Source organism: Ailuropoda melanoleuca, chromosome 11 (genome assembly GCF_002007445.2).
Source record: "Ailuropoda melanoleuca isolate Jingjing chromosome 11, ASM200744v2, whole genome shotgun sequence".
NCBI lineage: Eukaryota > Metazoa > Chordata > Mammalia > Carnivora > Ursidae > Ailuropoda > Ailuropoda melanoleuca.
The window spans coordinates 78,638,384-78,658,465 of NC_048228.1; the positions used below are offsets into that span (position 1 = coordinate 78,638,384).

The 20,082-nt window shown below is 40.1% G+C and overlaps 2 protein-coding genes across 6 annotated transcripts in view; both read left to right on the top strand.

Annotated features, from left to right (window-relative positions):
• The window catches only part of SMIM14 (small integral membrane protein 14), a 70,050-nt gene extending 66,710 nt beyond the window's left edge, over positions 1–3,340 (top strand). For all 4 annotated transcript variants that reach the window (XM_019805885.2, XM_002925167.3, XM_034671929.1 and 1 more), the window contains one exon: positions 237–3,340. In XM_019805885.2, the coding sequence (XP_019661444.1) occupies positions 237–269 (33 nt within the window). In that variant the 3' untranslated portion in view covers positions 270–3,340. The remainder of the gene's footprint in view (positions 1–236) is intronic.
• A 7,859-nt stretch (positions 3,341–11,199) lies between these two features.
• UGDH (UDP-glucose 6-dehydrogenase) overlaps positions 11,200–20,082 on the top strand; it is a 32,335-nt gene continuing 23,452 nt past the window's right edge. The window contains exons 1-2 of one of the 2 annotated variants that reach the window (XM_019805887.2): positions 11,200–11,501; positions 18,487–18,655. In XM_019805887.2, the coding sequence (XP_019661446.1) occupies positions 18,494–18,655 (162 nt within the window). In that variant the 5' untranslated portion in view covers positions 11,200–11,501; positions 18,487–18,493. Of the gene's footprint in view, positions 11,506–18,486; positions 18,656–20,082 lie in introns of both variants that reach the window. The other variant, XM_002925168.4, reaches the window with a different exon arrangement.

Consider the following 20,082-nt stretch of genomic DNA (forward strand, 5'->3'; position numbering starts at 1 on the left):
TCACTGTTATACAGTTTTCCTTTCTTCCATGCCACAGGGAGGAGTGAGACAAACATTGGTGAATTATAGTATTAATTTAGTGTTCCCTCATGCAAAAACATATGAAAAGTTCAAATAAGTATATGATTAGGGATTGGAGGGTGGGGGCATGCTGTTCAGTTCGTACTATATGTGTTAGATTGGTTGCACTGGGATTCAAGAAGTCAGTTCCATAATTTCTGTCTTTCTAATGCCAGGGACAAGATCCACCAGCCCCTCCTGTGGACTAACTTTGTGATATGGGAAGTGAAAATAGTTAACACCTTGCACGACCAAATGAACGAAGATGACCAGAGTACTCTTAACCCCATTAGACTGTTTTTCCTTTTGCATCTGCAATATGGGATGATATTGTTTTCATGAGCTTCTAGAAATTTCACTCGCAAGCTTATTTTTGCTTCCTGTGTTATCACCATTCCTTTTTACAGTATATTTGAGTAAATGATTATATTAAAAAAGTTACATGGGTTTTTTTGGTTATCCTGAACTTAAACATTCCACTCATTCTATTTGTAACTGTGATCATAATTTTTTGTGATGATTTCTGGCCTGATTGAAGGAAATTTGAGATCCTGCCTTTAAATATTTTAAATAGTTTTGATAGGTTTTAAAATTGCTTTTTTTCATAAGGTATTTATAAAGTTACTTGGGGTTGGGTTGTCTAGATTGTATGAAAAAAAAATCAGAACCACACCGTATTTACATTTACCTTAATAGGTTATTTGTGGGTGGCAGTTTTTTCTAGTTCTTGAGACTGTGGGCAGCCTTTGGAATATTTTAAAAATCTGTGTCATCCACTACAACTGGCTTATGTGGCTAGAAAAAGAGGGATAAGAAATGAAATAGTTGTTTACTAAGTTTTTTATTCCCACAAAAGTGTCTAATATTAGGAGAACTTTAAATAAACATGATTTAAATATGGTAGATGATTTACAGTCCAGTGTAGCCTTATAAGGTTCATGAAAGGAGGAAAAAAGTTAATGCTTTCTGCCTTTGCCAGGTATATTCTATACAGTAATAATTTAAGCTATAATTTATTTGTTAAATGGGTGCCTCTCAGGAACCTTCTTTTCTGTTCTAACACTTCTCTGTTAAATGGAACTATCTTAAAGCTGTATTGGGGGCCTATTTGGTTACTGACATTTGAATGCTATTTACTTATTCAGTCTATTTTTTTCTGTGAAGAAGAAAGTGAGTCTTTTGTTATCCTTCTGACTTCAGAAAATATCTGATGGTTTACTCCAAGGGAAAAGGAGGAAAATGAAAAAGCAATCAAGGATCTTTTTCTCACCCCTTATCTCATTCTTGTTTAGTCATAAGATGGATTGGGGTGGGGAGGAGCATTAATATAAGTAAAATTTTGAAATGTATAAAAGTAAAAGGTTGCATTGTTTTGCTCAGTTTGAAAGAATATGAATACAAATGGCATAAAAACAAGTCTGCATGACCTATGTGGTTATGGAATTTTTTTCTTAGCAAGTGATTACAGTTGGTTTATGGGGGCTAGAAGATATTTTGCTATCGATGTAAGGATTTTCCTCCCAGATCAGTCTAGCTTTTCACTCTATGGATCTGAGAAATTACTTGTATGAATTAATAAACTTCTCTATATCATTGTACTGTTTAATAGAGTCTCTGATACAATTGTGTGATGCTCCTAGGGTATTTTTTCCCCTTTATTATGATTACATTTTAGGCCATAAACTTTTTAAGGGCTTCATTTCATTATATAACCCAGTACTGACTGCTTGCATTCCTTCTGTGCATCTTAGCGTTGTGCTCAACTTCTTCATATAGTGTCACCTACTCTTAATTACTTGTACTAAATAAGGGGTATCGTAACACAGGTAAGTCAAATCTTGGGTAAGTGAGCACCGTAGATTTAAGGTCTTCCTCTTTCTATGGCCTACTGGAAGACTTCCCACCTTTATGGCTGTTACTCAGTGCAGAAAGGGCAGGGATGGCATAGGATGGAGTTTAATCGCTATAAGCATCCCTTTTTCTGCCCTTGGCCCCTGGACGTTGAAGGCTTGCACATACATCCTGACAGTCTGTTCTCTAAGCTGCTAGAAAGCCAATCTCTGGCAGAGACTGATGCATTCACTGAATCTATGGCTCAAAGATAATTGAGAATTGGCTTTGGTTGAAGCCAATTGGCCTTGAGATGGAAACAGAATGTCTGGTGTTAGCTAGAGACCTACAAATCTAGATTCTTATTCCTGGTTCTTCATTTCTGTCACATACACTTAATTGACAGTACATCTAGTATGTTAACCTTTTCTATATGGACCATCTATTTAATTAGCAACAAAAGTTCCTAGAGAAATATTTAGTTTTGGTTTTTTTGCTTGTAAACTTTCTCTGAATTCCTGAGAAAGGCCGCATACTACTGCATATAAAGTATTCCTGTTAATCTAACTAGTAATTTATATTATTCTATTTAATTCTTAAAGCTTCTACATGTGGCCTTTTTATTGAGCACACTCTTATTCATTACTTGGCTTACAGTCACCTGAACTGTGGCTACAATCATTTTTAAATCTGGAAAAAAGAAAGATAAAGCTTCATATTTTAATCACTTTTGGCTCTTAAATATTCCACAAATAACATTAAATTTATTTTGTTTTAGAGTCATTTAATGTCCCTTATGCAAAATAATGTTTTCTTGCTTTCCATATGGAAAAAGTTAACATTGGAACTGTGTAAAGATTTTATCATGTATCTATCCAAGCACTACCCCATGGCCAGCAAGTCATATTTTAAATAACTTGCAGAGATTTTCCAAAGTAACTATTAGGTTCAGCTATTCTATGGTTACTTTTAGTGTCATTGTGGTGTGTGATGTGATCGTGTTTACAGAATTACTGAATATTTTATTTTCAAAAGAATCTTGAAAATTTATCACTCTGAATTAAAGCCTGTCACTCTAAATAAACGTGCTAAAATTTGACCAGCTCATCAGCTTAAGACACAAAACGGCAACTTGAAGGAGAAATGAAGAGTTTACACACAATGGGTTAAATTTTTGTTGTTGCAATAGTAGGTTGAGTCTTAAGATGATATTTCTAAATGAAAAAGCATATGTATTTGTTACCATGTCTGATGATTACTTTGTTAAAAGCGAAAGTGGTCATGTGATATACTAAATATTAATTGCTGTTTTTAAATGTTTAAATCATGCCAAACCATGTCTGTGCCATCCAGGGTTTATTGTAATCTTTTACTGAGTACTTGGACTGGGATAAAGGGCTTGTACTATGCACTTTTTATTAATGAATAAATAGAAAACGTTAGTAACGTATTGTTTTCTGTTTGGCTTTTGTGGGAAATGAAGTAAGCATCTTTTGCTTAGTAAAGTGTTTACATCCTATTAAACAGTTTTATCGTAAGACTTTTTACCCCTAACTAAAGACCTTGCATAGAGAGAACTTCAAGTTACAAGAAAAATATTTATGTAATAGCAGTGGGGCCAATATTCAGAAGTAGGGATTCTGAGAATCTCTGGGAAATTAGATCCCAATTACATTTCTTTATTCTTTTCTTTATTTCTTCCTAGAATACAGGGTTAATAGACATTTGCTTTGAGGGAATAATATCCAATAGTGTTAATTATATATTTGGGCAGACCTGTGTTACTTCAAAGGAGTTAGATATGTAACTGTACTGAACACACACAAAAGTAAAGATTTGCTTTTGTCTTATGACCTGGAATGCACCCAGATACTAAAGATCATTAATCCCCATGTACAGGTAAAAATGGTAAAATTGCTCTGGCATGGTCAGTGTCTGTGTGATACTTCGGTGTTCTTTTAAAATAGCAAAATTTGTGAAATACTTAATTTCCTGGAGATCGTTAATGATTTCAATCTGAAGTTTGTCATGTGTATGTCAGTAGATACATGAACCCCTGTAAAACTAAGTTTTCATGAAATGGTTCTGCAATATTAGTTTTCTTCTCAGAAAGTAGAATTCTCATAAGTTTTTTTGCTTCCTGCCATTTCATCTGATAGTTGTCTCAGTTCCAAATCTCAGTTAATACAGTCGATTTTTCTCCCCACCAGAAAGTTCCAAAAACACCAACTGCGATTATCTATCATGCTCACATTTTTAAAAACTGGAGTTATCAATGTGATCTCCCCCCGCACCTTGACTTTGCATATCTTTTCTCAAACAAATGGACTATGTTGGTTCAATAAACATTTCAGCAGTGTTTATATTTGTTTATTGCTTAACTTTCTGCTCTAAAATGGGTGTTATTCAGAATTATGTTACAGAAAACCTTTTAAACTATCAGATGCCAAATTAAGATGTCTTTTGAAAGGGAGGTGGAGGGAGATGTTTGAGAAGCAGGGAATAGATAGGGATGAAAAATAATATGTGTAGTTTTAAGAATAAAGCAACTTTCGTAGCAAAAAAGAATATTCCCGGGGTGCCTGGGTGGCTCAGTCGGTTGAGCATCCAGCTCTTGATTTCCATTCAGGTCATGATCTTAACGTTGTAGGACTGAGCCATGCTTTGGGCTCTGCACTCAGTGGGGAGTCTGCTTGGGATTCTCTCTCCCTCTCCCTCTGCCCTGTCCCCTCTAAAATAAATAAATCAATCTTAAGAAAAAATCATATTCCCTTGTATAACACTCTGCTTATTTCCAGGAAGTTTATGAATGAGAAAAAAATAATTACAATCCCTGCAATACCAGAGGCCTTCTTCTTAAATATTTGGTTCTCATACTGCTCATAACCTCAGACACTCAGGCTGTGTTTTGATGATTAATGGATTTGAATTGCAGTGTTTTTATTCATTTTGAAGAACTGAGCAGAGTCAAAGAGCACAAGTACTACATAGCAGATTCAGCATTATGGAATAAGTCTACTATGTTGTTGTTTTTAATAAGATTTTATTTATTTATTTGAGAGAGAGAGAAGGAGAGCACAGAGGGAGAAGCAGACTCCCCGCTGAGCAGAGAGCCCTATGCAGGGCTTGATCCCAGGACCCTAGATCATGACCTGAGCTGAAGGCAGATGTTTAACTGAGCTACCCAGGCACCCCTCCTATGTTGTTTTTATTTTATTTTTATTTTTATTTTTTTAAAGATTTTATTTATTTGACAGAGACAGCCAGTGAGAGAGGGAACACAAGCAGGGGGAGTGGGAGAGGAAAGCAGGCTCCCAGTGGAGGAGCCTGATGTGGGGCTCGATCCCAGAACGCTGGGATCACACCCTGAGCCAAAGGCAGACACTTAACGACTGAGCCACCCAGGTGCCCCATCCATTGAATTTCTATTGAAAAGAATTCACTCTACTAAGAATGGACAAAGGCACCTTTAGGTCAGAGTCTCACATAAGAAAACATTAAGGATGAAAACATTAAATAGAATGTCACAGTTTCCAGTCAAGATTTTAAAATCCTTGACAAACTAGAAAGCAAATACATTTTGACTAAGAGGTGAATAAATCCATTGCAATTAAAAGCTAAAGAGCAAACTATTAGACTAATAGTTCTCAACTTTAGCTGCACTTTGGGAGCTTTAAAAACCTGTTGCTTTGACCCATACCTCAGAGATTCTGGTACAGGGTATGACCTAAGCATCTACAGGAATCATCTGGTAGCAGCGAAGGGTAAGAACTGCTGGCATTAAGAATGCTAAACTTGGGGCACCTGGGTGGCTCAGTTGGTTAAGCATCTGACTGTTGATTTCTGCTCAGGTCATGATCTCTGGGTGGTGAGATCAAGCCCCAGGTCAAGCCCCACTTCAGGCCCTGAGGGCAATGGGCCATCTGCTCAAGATTCTCTCTCTCTCTCTCTCTCCTCCTCTGCCCCCCCAACACACTCTCTCTCTCTAAAATAAATAAATCTTAAAGAAGAATGCTAAAGCTTGTGTTTAATTCTAGAGATGAAAAAAACAAAAGCAAAAATTAATAATTTCCTTTATACTAGCTGATTTCTATATATGGTCAGGAAATTAAGTGAAACAAATTCTCCTGCAGTAGAGTTATTTTTAATAGTGATATTTCACAGTTTTTCCTGATGCTTAAAAATCTTTTTTATTTTCTCAATTTTTTCTTGTGCGGATGAGGAAGGAAGATGTAATCCTTCTTCATGGATGGCTGTTCAGTTCATGAGAAGGCTCTATGCTAAAAAAAAAAAAAAGGAAGAAAAGAAGGAAAGAGAAAGAAGAGAAAGGAGAAAGAGAAAGGAAAGGATGGAAGGAAAGGAAGGAAGGAAAGAAAGAAAAAAGAAAGGAAAGAAAGAAAAAAAAAAAAAACATGCCAAGGAAACAAGACCACCACTGTCATAATAAGGAATAAAGGTGGGATTATTACTTTGCAAGGACTTGGCTCACAATTGTTAATAGGATAAATATTCATTCTTCACATAATAGACTTAATAGTCTTCAGAAAACATGAGTTCTTGTGGTGGTAAGGCCATTTGTTTTTAGTCCCTGTCCTCAAGAAGTTTATATAGTATTTACAAGGGACAAATACAAAAGCTAACAAATAAGCTAATAGTTCAGGAACTAATTGCTAAACAGAAGTTAATAATGGTGATAGAGCTTTCTGAAGAGATGATATTTGGAGGGGCACCTGGGTGGCTCAGTAGGTTAAGTGTCTGCCTTTGGCTCAGGTGGTGATCCCAGGGTCCTGGGATGGAGCCCCGCATGGCTGGCTCCCTGCTTAGCAGGGAGTCTGCTTCTCCCTCTCCTTCTGTTCCTCCCCATCCCACTCATACTCTCTGTCTAATAAATAAATAAAATCTTTAAAAAAAGGGAGAGAGACGACATTTGGGGTGAGACGAATTATGCTGCTATGGAAAGATCTGGGCAGTTTTCCAAGAGAAAAAAAGTGCAAAGGACATGAGACTGAAGCATAATTGGCATTTTTCAAGGGGCCAGAATAAGGCCAAATGACCTGTACAAGTTGAGATCAGAAGTAAGGTCTACAGGGGTGCCTGGGTGGCTCAGGCGCTTAAGCATCCAACTCTTGCTTTCAGCTCAGGTCATGATCTCAGGGTCCCTGCCCCGCCTTGGGCTCATGCTGAGCATGCAGTCTGCCTGTCCCTCTCCCTCCCCCTCTGCCCCTCCCCCAACCCTGCGCTTGTGCAAGCTCGCGCTCTCTCTCTGAAACAAAGTAAGGTCTACATTTTATAGGATCTTGAAATCCAAAATAAGTATTTTGGGTTTTATTATGAGTATAAAACCTCTTGAGACAGAGGGTGAGGGATTTATGATTTTAAAATCTCATTCTGGCTGCTATGTGGAAGATGAGCTATGCATCAGGAAGTGAGGTAGGAAGCTAGTAATCCTTTGGAATCCAGATAAGAGGTGCTAATCTCTTTGACAAAGGGTTGTGGCAATGTGAATTATAAGAAATGAGATTTGTGATATATGTTGGAGGTAAAGCCAGTTGGCCACACGAATGGCCTGACAGTGAATGGAAGGGAAGAGGGAAAACGAGACTTAAGTCTGGTTTTGGGGCCTGAGCAACTGGATGGTTGATGATACAATTTGAGTTGGGAAAAGTTTATGGTAAGGAAAATGACGGGTGAGAAGGAGCAGATTGGGAGCAATCAGGATACAGGTTAACTTGCTGGAATAAGGAGATAGACTCTAGTGGCTTAAACCAGATGGACTTAAGTTCTCTTTCAGGTAACAGTTCAAGAATATAAGCAGTGTAAGGCTGAAATGTTTGCTTTAGGTATTCAGAACTCAGACTCTATCTTGTTGCTCCACTGACCCCTAGAGCAGTGTTTCTCAAACAGCTGTTGTCTACCCAAAGTGGCCCTTCTCTGCATTGTCAAAGATAGTTCACCACAATACTCTCTGGGTCAGTGCTCCAGCCAGGGGAGGAGCAGAGGGAGAGGGAGGGGGAAAGAATCTCAAGCAAACTCCATGCTGAGCGTGATGTGAAGCTCTATCTTTTGACCCTGAGATCAAGACCTGAGCCGAAACCAAGAGTCAGACACTTAGCTGATTGAGCCACCCAGGCGCCCCAATACTCAAGTTGCTTTTAAAAGAATCAAGGTCACTAATTTATATGGCATCTTCTGCTTGGAATTCAGAATATCCCAACATAGGCCAACATGTCCTGTTTCTAACTCTGGACTTCAGCCTTGGCAAAAATAAGTATAAAATGAAGAAAGACAGATTTGAGGTCTCTTTACTAATCAACATAGGTGACTGCCCCAAACAATAATCCAGTTTATTTCTTTGGTACTCAGGAGAAGTTTACCCCTGGGTAATGGATGGTAGTAAGGTTTTACTTGGGTGAAAGGTAAGCCTTTCTTTTATAAAATCGACTCTTCTTAGGCATATCAGTTTTGGGAAAGGGTACCTGTGGAAGTTGAGGAGCTGGAAAGTGATTTCCTTAAATATATCTGTGCAAGGCAAAACTATTATATTGTCAGAAATCAGGATAGGGTCACCCTTGGTGTGTGTTGGGGGGAGGTATTGGAGAACATTACCAAAGTCTTATAGCTTTTATTTCCTGAGCATCTCTGGAATGTGTTCATTTCTCTGAATCTCCATGGCTACTACCCTGGACATGCTATTTGTAATTCTTAATTACTGTAATTAGCTCTGAATTGCTCTCCTCACATTCACTCTTTTTATTCCTGTAACTACCCTCTTCATTTCCCCCAGTTAATTCCCATATCCTTTATATGAGCTCAATTTCCACAACTTGAGGAAGCACCCCTACCTACTATGTTAAATACTCATGTTGTATACTCTCATAAGACTATATATATCCCACCTTAATAAAGTTGTAATTTTACATTTATCTGTGTGATTGATTGATGTTTCCCCATAGAGTAAAATTTATGAAGGAAGGGAATGTATCATTCTTTACTCAATTGTATTCCTGGTGACCAGCATGTGGGAAATACTTGGAGAGAAATACTTATTCAATGAATGAATCAATGTTTTTTAAGTTTGAAGAGGAATCCATGTATAAATTGAAATCCTACATGAAAAATTGATATCTCAAGCAGATTAAACAGATAAAAGTAGAACTCCTCTGATGTGGAGGAAAGGGGAGATAGATGTAGGAGACCCAGAGCCCTGTATGTTTTAAACTTTCACTCATCCACTCATTCTCTTTCCTCACAGGGTGACATACCACCAGAAAAACTTAGAGCTCCATGAAACATAATCTGAAAATAATTGGTCTACATCAAGCAGTTCTCAAACTTTTTGTTCTCAGGACTCCTTAACACATTTAAAATTTGAAGGCCCCAAAAAGTTTTTTCATGTTGACTGTAGCTACTGGTATTTACCTTATTAGGAAATAAAAATTGACAAATTATGAAAAATACATAGATTCCTTAACATTGACAATAATAAATCCATGACATGTTAACATTAACCACATATTTTTATGAAAAATTACTGTATTTATAAATTAAAAGTTAGTAAGAAGACTGGTATTGCTTTACATTTTTATTAATCTATAAATCTCCATTAGTCTGTTATGATATCACATGTCATACAGCCTCTGGAAAATTCCACTGTACACATGTGAGAAGATGAGAGTAAAAAAACAAGTAACATGTTAGTATTATGAAAATGTTTTGACTTCCTGGATCCCCTGAAAGGGTCTCAGGGATTATTAGTACATTTTGAGAACTGTGTCCTGGATCCAAAGGTCCATTCTAGCTAGTACTGATATTCTTATTTAATTTCTGAGATTGTACTGTTTAAACACACAATAGGCACTAAATATTTGTTGGATAAATGAATTTACCTGCTTAGAATGTACAACACCTACATATTATACTTTCTACAATCTATAGCAAACTGTTTAATCAACATTCAACAGCTTTCTAGAAGTTGTCATGATCCTGTCAAGAAAACCATCATCTCAGGGTGCCTGGCTGGCTCATGAGGAAGAGCATGAGACTCTTGATCTCCTGGTGGTGAGTTGGAGCCCCATGTTGAGTGTAGAGATTACTTAAATAAATAAAATTTTAAAAAAACAACAACCATCATCTATGAGGTATTTTAATGTGCCTTTATAAACTCCTAATCATGTTTCTCATGACGTATTTTAAAATGGTCTTTGGGGACACCTAAGTGGCTCAGTCAATTAAGCGTCTGTCTTCAGCTCAGGTCATGATCCCAGGATCCTGGGATGGAGTCCAGCGTTGAGTGCTCTGCTCCGCAGGGAGCCTGTGTCTCCCCCTGCCTGCTGCTCCCCTGGCTTGTACTCTCTCTCTCTGACAAAAAAATCTTAAAAATAAAATAAAAATGGTCTTTGACTTCAAGTACAGACTATGTAACCTGATATAATTCTTAACGAGGAACACAAAAAAAAAGTCATGACTGCTTTTCTCTTCACAGATCTGAGACTTAAGATGACTTTGAAGAGGAGAAAGAGAACAGAACTGCCCTCCTCATGAAAAACGGGCAGCGTCCAATACATTAATTTTACTCTTCCTCACACACGGAACTTGTATGTTGCAAACTCTTAGCACAGACAACCCAGATCCCGAATTTGGCAGGAGTAGCTCTGGAAAATATGTCTGGAGGGCGTGGGTGTCATGCTTCTCCTCCCAAGGATCAGGGCGGAGGCACTAACTGGTCCAGTCATGACGACTCAGCATCCCTACTGACGCGAGGCGCCTCCTTCCCAGAAGTGGCGAGGGAAGGGATCTGACTAAACCTTGGGCCGCCGGCCCGGGGGGTGTGGGAGGGGAGCAAGCCGCCGGGCGGTCTGACCCGCGGGGTCTAGGGGACCGAAAGACGAGGTCGGTCCTCGGGGCTGCTGGGGAGACCGGAAAAGGGGCCGAGACCTTCCGGTCCCCTCGGGCCGCAGCCGGCCCAGTACCCCGCAGTACTAGATCATGGCCGACCTGGCGCGCACGCGGTACCACCTCAGCGCTGACCGTCGGCGGGGATCGGGACACAAAGAGGGAAGCGAGACCAGGCGTCGAAGCACGGTCTGCAGGAGGCCGGGAAGACTAGTACCCGGCCTATCGGCACCTGGAGCCCCACCCCAAGGGCCTCAGCCGACTGGCCACGCACTCAGCCCCGCCCAGGGCCGCGAGCGGCAGGGGCGGGATCGCTGAGCTGGCCCTAGTGGATTCGCCCAGGTGCGGCTAGGGGCGGGGCTTCCCCATCAGCTATGTTTAGCACCGCCCCGACTCTCCGCCCCTGGGGCCCGCAGGAAATAGGGGCGGGCCCGGGCCTAGTGTGGCGGGAGGAGGAGCAGGGATGCGGTGGAGGGCAGAGTCCTGGAGGGCCTGGCTGCGGGGGAATGAAGCCTCCGCCTTCTCGGGCAGAATCCTTTAAATACGGGCTCGGGCCCGGGACTCAGGGTGCAGTGGTTGGCAGGCCGAGGGAGGAGCGGGCGGTGAGAGGAGGTCAGGCGGAGCCGGGAGAGTGTGCAGGAGCTGCTGCAGCGCGGCCCATAGAGAGGAGCTGTCCGAGCAGTCCGGATAGGAGCGGCCACTGCGCTCGGTGCCTGAAAGTGGGTAAGCGCTTTTCTCGGGCTGGCCCTGCCACCTCGTTGGGAAGGTCCCCGGTCTCCGCGGGATGTGCAGGGAGCGGGGCGGGGGAGTGCGCGCTGCTCCCGGTTGCACTCTGCGCTCGGTCAGGGGCTCCCAGTCTCACGACCCTGGCCTCCTCCTTTGGGCTCTGGGCGGGAATCGCCTTTTGGTCCGCTGCCCTGAGAATGGGGATAGCGTGGGCTTTTTATTCTACACTCGGGAGTCCTCCAGACACTTCTCTTTATGCTTTTTCTCACTTTCTGACTTGAAACAAATGAGATTTTCCCAGGAAGCCGAACGTCCACCGAAGGAAGCGGTCCTCTGGTTAGGGACCCCATTTTGGTCTCAGAGTCCTGGTCTTTTGTTTGTGTTTAGTCTGTTCACCTGGGAAGCTGCTGCTTTCCTCCTCTCACTAGCAGCCCTTCTTAAGTACTAAAGAGGAAACAAGCCAGAAAGCCCCTGAGGGCGAAATCCTAAGACATTCGTGACATCTGTACGGGCTATGCTGGAATCCATTGTTGGCTGCCACACCATATAATTGCTTTATTTCATGTCAGGGAAAGCCTTTCTTGGGTACTTCAGGAGATCATGTTTGTGTGAAATCTTGAAAAATCATATTTCTTGGGGCGCATGGGTGGCTCAGTCCGTTAAGCGCCTGTCTTAGCTCAGGTTGTGATCTCAGGGTCTTGGGATCGAGCCCCGCATGGGGCTCCCTGCTCAGAGGGGAGTCTGTTTCTCCCTCTGCCTCTGCCCCTGCTTGTGCTCTCTCTCTCTCAAATGATTAAATAATCTTTAAGAAAGAAAAGAAAAAAGAAAAATCATACTTCTTATATATAGGAAGATAACTGAGTAGGCTTGAAAATTATGGTGTACTGAAAAGAGGGATTCACTAGTAAGGACCTTTTTCATGGATATACAGAGGAGTAGCTGTCCATTGACTGCCCTCAAAGACACAGTGACTCTTTGAGTTTCTTCAAATCCCCTATGAAATGGAGAACAGTAGTCTGGTCTGTTTCTTCAGGGGGGTTCTGGAAATGAAAGAGCTTACTGTCTGCTCTGAGATGTGCTTATTAATACCCAGCTAGTCTAGTTAAGGTAAGTGGTAGACAACCCCAATTGAAAGGATCTCATTTCTTCTCCCATTGCTGTACTCCTTTCTCAAACATTAAGTCTGTAACTAATAAGTATACTTCATCTTCCCACTTATTTCCACAGCTTTATATGATGCCCTTTAGATATGACATTATCACTGCCTTTCTCATTGATTAAATATTTTTCCCAGGTCAGGCATCTGTTAGTATTTAATTTTTGGAAATGACTAAGGTGATGTGTGAAGTTGATGTATCCAACTACAACGTAATTACTGGGTAATTACGCAGAGTATACTGAAGAGGGGTGGGGATGGAGGGATTATACTCAGCTTCGATTGTAATAGGACCCTCGATATTAGCTACATCTTCTAGGTTGAAATATTGATCTGAATTTATAAAATTTTAGATGAAGAGTAGTTTTGGAACGGCCTGGGTTGTTGAGATTTTCCCAAAATACAGAGGTAGAAACTCATTTCAAACTGACATACTCAGTAAGCAAACATTCCCATTTCCCTGACAGCACAATAGAAGATCTGAAGGTACATAAAAGTAGAAATGGAACATGGAATCAGAAGACATCTGTGTCAGGCAAAGGATATTACTAACACTAACACTAACACTGTATCAAACTCCATAGTAAAGATTGAAGATTTTAGTGAAACTTCCAAGTGATGATTTACTGGGACTTACACAGCTCTTCAGTAGTTTTCCCACTGTCACCTATAAGCCATGCTTCCTGTGAAATAGCACCACAGGGACACCCCAAAACACATGCAGTTCTATGATATAGATCCATCAGTAGTCTACCCCAGGTGCTGTATGTAAGGCAAGCTAAATACAGCCTAGCAGTCAAGGTGGATGAGAAGTATCTCTGGGAAGACATGCCAAAGTTCTACATAAAAAAGAGAGGCCGATAGTATTCTGGACAATTTCAGCAAAAATACAATGATCAGCCGTCTGAGCTAAAGATATTCAAATAACAGTCTTCATCTCAAACAGGCCCTTATGGAGAGTTACTCATTGATTCAGTTAGTGTTTATTGAGAGCCTACTGTTCTAAGTGTAGAGGTAACAGCAGCAGATAAGAACTGTTAGCCTGGAAGCGCCTTATTAAACTGTGAACTCCTTGAACTTAAGAGTTGCATCATGCAGACATTCAATCTATGTTTGTGTAAGAATGTTATAACCTCTTGGCTGTAGGATTAAATGGTAATCCCAAGAGATCCTCTGGTCCAAAAATACTTTGAAATTCTACTTTTTAGGTACTCCCAATATACTGGTTGTAATTAGAGAGGTCAGCTCGCTGTTTAGTAAGGGTGTTACCACCCATGTGACAGTTCTTCAGGTTCATCACAGTTTACAACTTCATCTGCAGCCTTGCAGATCTGGAAGGTAGATTTTTTTTTTTCCTCCATGGGCCCAGAGTTAATGAGACTTTAGATTTTTTTTTTTTTAAGATTTTATTTATTTATTTGACAGAGAGAGAGATAGCCAGCGAGAGAGGGAGCACAGGAAGGGGGAGTGGGAGAGGAAGAAGCAGGCTCCCAGTGGAGGAGCCTGATGTGGGGCTCGATCCCAGGACTCTGGGATCACGCCCTGAGCCGAAGGCAGATGCTTAATGACTGAGCCACCCAGGCGCACCGAGACTTTAGATGTTAACTTAAAATGATTAAACTCATAAGAGACTAATGGTGACACTAGAATGAAACTTTGATATTACAGTAGGGAAATTTTATTGCAGTCCCTGGAATGCTTATTATCTCAAATCTGGGTCATCCCTTTCTAGTATTATGATTCCTGGGAATCTGAATTCATAAGGGAGAGTGGAATCAGAGCAAGGACTCTTTGGAGAACATGCCATCTAAACATTGGGAAAGCCTATTCTTACCCCACCTCTCTTAAACCAGAACACTTCTGACTTCCAGATTCTGTGTCATTCTACTCTAGACAGGGCTGAAATAAGCACATCATTCTTGTTCTTAACTCCGTCTTTCCAGGCTACAGGCTGATCCTCCCTTTTTTTTTTCCTTTAGTGGAGTTTATTAGATTTTAGCTATACAAATGCTATTGATTGTTATGGTTACTTACAATTATGTTACCTTAAGTTGTTTTATTTTTTTAAGATTTTATTTTATTTTTGTGAGAGAGCATGAGTGAGCACTAGCAGGGGAGAGGGGCAGAAGGAGAAGCAGGCTCCCCGCTGAGCAGGGAGCCCAATGCTTGACTCCATCCCAGGACCCCGGGATCATGACCTGAGCTGAAGGCAGACACTTAACCGACTGAGCCACCCAGGCGCCCTTGTTGCCTTAAGTTATTAAATTATAACCTCCTGAACTGCCATGGGCATGCTTCCCTGAAAGGGGCGTTTGAGACCCACTTTAAATTCATTTCCACTCTGCAAGACAGTTAGTACCCCTTACCACTTCTTAATACCTGTATGTTTATCCAACTAGTCCTATCTCCTTACTTCTTTGGACTCAGTTTTGTTTATAAGTCCTTATTTATTCCTTCCCCCCCCCCAAGTGGAGTGCTCTCCCCCACCTATCTTTTCTTTCTATATCCTACTTAGTCTTTAGGCCAAGCTTAGATTCTGCCTTTCCCTTGATGTAGATACCTTCTTATTTTTTTTCCCTTCTGGACTTTAATACTCATTTAGTCATTCAATTGATTATACTGCCTTATATGTTGCTTGGGTGTGACTAACTCCTTTTCATCTTTTTAAGATTTTATTTATTTATTTATTTGAGAGTGGGGAAAGGGAGAATCCCAAGCAGACTCTGCACTGAGTGAGCATGGAGCCCGACAAGGGGCTCCATCCCCCAACTCTGAGATCATGACCCTGAGATCATGAACTGAGCCAAAATCAAGAGTCAGGCACTTAACGGACTGAGCCACCCAGGCGCCCCTCCTTTTCATCTTTTAAGTCAGCTTAAGAGTCACCTTCTCAGAGAGTCCTCCTTTAACTACCCTATCGACAGTAGTTTTTTCCCCCATAGACAGTCTCTCCTTCTCCACCTATATGTTTATTTCCTTTATATGGAATGTATCACAGCTGCCGTTATTTTGTTTTGCGCTCTCCCACTAGAATATAACCATGAAAGAGTAGGAACTGTACCTGTCATGTTCACTATTGTATCCAGAGTACATAGAACATTAGTGGCTGTAACATAGTAGGGTGTTTAGTATATGTTTTTCAGTTGAATTTTTCCCTAAGTAAATTGTTAAATTCTTGAGTGTCAGGACCTGTATCTATGGCCAGATTCTCTTCTGTGCCCACAGGTAGACCCTTAAATTGGGAATATTAATTTTTCGTGAAAGAGGACAAAGGACTAGGCCTGAAGCAGTTGAAACAATTTTTCTGAAACCCGATGCCAAGCCCTTTCTACTGTAGAGTTGGGGTCAGTGGCAGTGAATGCTGGAGACACGTCTGTGGTAAGCCTGCTCCAGGCTCATCTGTCCCACAAGTGGGAGCTTTTTAGAACATTCCCCTGAGCTTTAGTTGCTTGTCAATCCCAATGCAGTTCTTTCCTCCTAGCAGTTTCTCTTTCTTCTTGTGTATAGGGCACTTGAGGCCTGGAGAGTAGTAAGTCAGAACTGAAGAGTAGAAGTGTGAAGAAATGAAAGATGAATTGTTGCCAAAAGTAAATTTTGTTAGGCTCAGTATTTTTGCTACGGTGAATTTTGGAACCCTTCAAGTTTAATAGAAATATCATGTTTGTGTGGCTTCACAGGTGATAATAGGGAACTCTTAACCCATTTATTTAGATTATTAAAGAGAGAATTTACCAGGGGCACCTGGCTGGCTCAGCTCTTAGAGCATGGAACTCTTGCTTTCAGGGCAATGAGTTCAAGCCCCACATTGGGCATGGGGCCTACTTAAAAAATAACTAATTAAAGAGGATCTACCAGATTTAGTATGGTTTTAATATTTCCTGGTAAGTACCTCCACACGATGGAATACAGTGTAACTGTTTCTAAAAAAGAGAGAGTTTTACGGGAAACAGAAAAAAATAAAAATAAAAGAGCGAGAGAGGGGAAATAGGTAAGAATACATGAAGTGAAAAAAAGCCTCGTGTTGATAGTATATTATAGTATTTTACCTCTTGAATTTAGAAAGTCAGGATTATTAAAATACATATGTGTATTTACTTGTACTGTATAAGAAACACTGGAAGGATACACAAGTAACTAATAAAAGGGTTGCTTGTGAAAGAAAGCAAAGTAGTGGGTAGCCAAGAGATAGGGATGGGGTAGACTTGAGGCTTCTTACTGTATACTTTGTTACAGATTTAATTTTGTACCATATGAATTTATTACCTATTCAAAACAAAGAATAAATTTTATTTTATTATTATTTTTTAAAATATTGTATTTATTCATTTGACAGAGAAGAGTGACAAGCAGGGGGAGCAGCAGAGGGAGAGGGAGAAGCCGGCTCCCCGATGAGCAGGGAGCCCAACCTGGGGCTTGGGGTCATGACCTGAGCCAAAGGCAGACGCTTAACTGACTGAGCCACCCAGGCACCCCACAAAAATAAATTTAAAAAATTTCTTTGTATGTGTATCACTAAGAATATTGCTTTCTTTTGTAGAATCGGTAGATTCCAAATTTTGCTCATCTTTACTGTTTTACCAAATTTCTGCCCTTTTTAAGGTTTATTAAAGGTCATTAGAAATTAGACTTTGAATTGATATCTGCTAAACATGACCTGAACTGAAGATTGATTTAGAAGCCGACTTAGTTGTTTCCTAACACAGACCAGGACACTTGTATGAGCTGTTCAGCTCATTCTCTTCCAGGAGGGAAGTCTACCCAGAAAACCAGTGATTAGAACATTCTTTGATTAATACAGATTCAGACTTAAAGGAACTGGATCATCTTAATTATGTGGCTCGTGTATCTTTTTTCACAGTAGGGTTGTACTTGCCAGGCATTATAGTAAGATCAGCCTTCCATAGCACCTTCTCTGACCCATGCAGGAGTATACTAACAAGTTCTTAAACTCTCTGATTGCCATTTTCCTTCTCTTTGGAATCCATGAGTGGGTTAGATTAGATGATGTTGGAGGTTGGTCTTGGCAAAGACTAAAATTCTAAAAATCTGATCAGTTTGACAGTTCTTGTTCTCATTATAATGAATAAACTGACATTCTTATATATAAATCAGTACCTTGTCATTTGGATTAGTGTGAATCAGTTCACCTAAATGGCTTTTGAAAACCCATCAAAATCTGTGTAACAGCTTTGCTAACTACACAAATGACTTTTGTTTAACTATGGCACAGTTTCTGATTAAAGTTGAAATGGAGTTTAAGATCATTGTCAAGTACCTAAAAATAAACCGCTGAAGCCAAATTGTATAGGGAATATAATCACAGAGGCCGCTTCTGGACTTTCAAACTAATCTTATTATCTGTCAAGTTTCCTGATATCTGTCCTGTTAGTCTAAACCTGCCTTAAGGCTGACCTTTGTACACCCGGCATTTATTTAAGCAAGAATTGCACTGGTGTGTTTACCCTTGAATTTTTCCTCAGCACTCAGAATTACCCTTATGGCCTAAGAGGCCTAAGTAAGGTTTTATTTTGCTTTTTGAATTTTTGAATATTAGATCATTATCATCTTTGTGGCTCTTCTTCAGTAATATCAGTTACTTTTTTTCCCCCATGTTTTATGCTAGTGCAGCCAAGAACGGACATTCCAATTGGAATGTTATATATTATCGTTCTTTTAATAATTCTTAATGAGTATGAATGCAGGAAATCTTTCCAGATTATCTGTCACCTTGACAGTTTTTATAAAGCGTGATAAACGTGCGATGCGATTTCTTTAAATTTTCTGTTTTCAATAGTAGAACAATCTTACTGCTTCCCTTCTAGTTTAATCATGTTTGAAATTAAGAAGATCTGTTGCATTGGTGCGGGCTATGTTGGAGGACCTACGTGTAGTGTCATTGCTCATATGTGCCCCGAAATCAGGGTAACAGTTGTTGACGTCAATGAATCAAGAATCAACGCATGGAACTCTCCTACGCTCCCTATTTATGAGGTAAACCATTTTAAACAACTCATTGTTCTTATGTTCTTTGTTTTCTTACTGTTTTTGATAAGTGAATTACTATTAATGTAAAAATCTATGACTGCAACTGAAAAGAAATTAAATGAGAAATCTAGATACACAATGTTATGGACATTACAACTGTGATTGTGTCAAGTATGCCCAGGGAAAATGACTGGGAAAAAGTTATTAGAATATTAACAATGGTGGTGTTAGTGCAGTGAGAATATGGGTACTTTTTTCTCTTCTCTATTTTTCTAATTTTGTTAATACGGTTACCATATTGTAATAGTAAAATTTTAGAAAGGTGTTCTGTACAAAGAAAATAATAAAACTGTGGATGTTTATAATATTAATTCATATAAGTCCATGATATTTGGGGGTTATTGTACTGTACTTATATCAGGTAAACTGTGAGTGGGTAAATCTTTTATATCTAGTGCTTAGTATCACAAATTTGTTTAGTTAGAATTTCAAAATTGCTGGGAATTTTTTTTAAAGATTTTATTTATTTATTTGAGAGAGAGGGAAGGAGGGAGACCATAGAGGGAGAGGGAGAAGCCGACTCCCTGCTGAGCAGAGAGCCCGAGGTGGGCCTCGATCCCAGGACCCTGAGATCATAACCTGAGCCAGAGGCAGATGCTTGACTGACTGAGTACCCTGGTGCCCCTAAATTGCTGTGAATTTAGATAATGTATAGTTAGGAAGATATGCTTCCAGTGATTTTATTAAGCTGTGTGTATCCCATTTTTAAAAATTTCACTGTAAAATGAGTTCACGATATTATGCTTTTGAAACCCAACAGAGGGGTGCCTGGGTGGCTCAGTCGTTAAGCGTCTGCCTTCGGCTCAGGGCGTGATCCTGGCGTTCTGGGATCAAGCCCCACATTGGGCTCCTCCACTGGGAGCCTGCTTCTTCCTCTCCCACTCCCCCTGCTTGTGTTTCCTCTCTCGCTGGCTGTCTCTCTCTCAAATAAATAAATAAAATCTTTAAAAAAAAGAAAAAAAAAAGAGACCCAACAGAGAAGTATTTGGAAATTTTATGGTGGCATTTTTTTCCACCATTAATATATTGTTTTTTTTCTTTCAGGAAAGCTTTGTTATTTGTAAGACTGTTATCAATCATTTTCTTTCTTTTTCTTTTTTTTTTTTAAAGACATTTTCTTTCTTTTTTTTTTTTTTTTTAAAGATTTTTTTTTTTTTTTTAACAGAGACCTTCAAGATTAACACGCCACACTAGAGACTGCTCAGAAAACTAAGAATCTGCCCTGACCTCTTGCTCAGATAGTGGACCAAGCACAAGTACATCCCTGGTCTCTTGAAACCCCTGGGAAAGGTCAGAAAAGGAGCACACAAGGGACTACATTCCGAAAAGAACAGGAAGCAGGAAGGCGTGGGGAAGAGAATGCCAATCTAAGG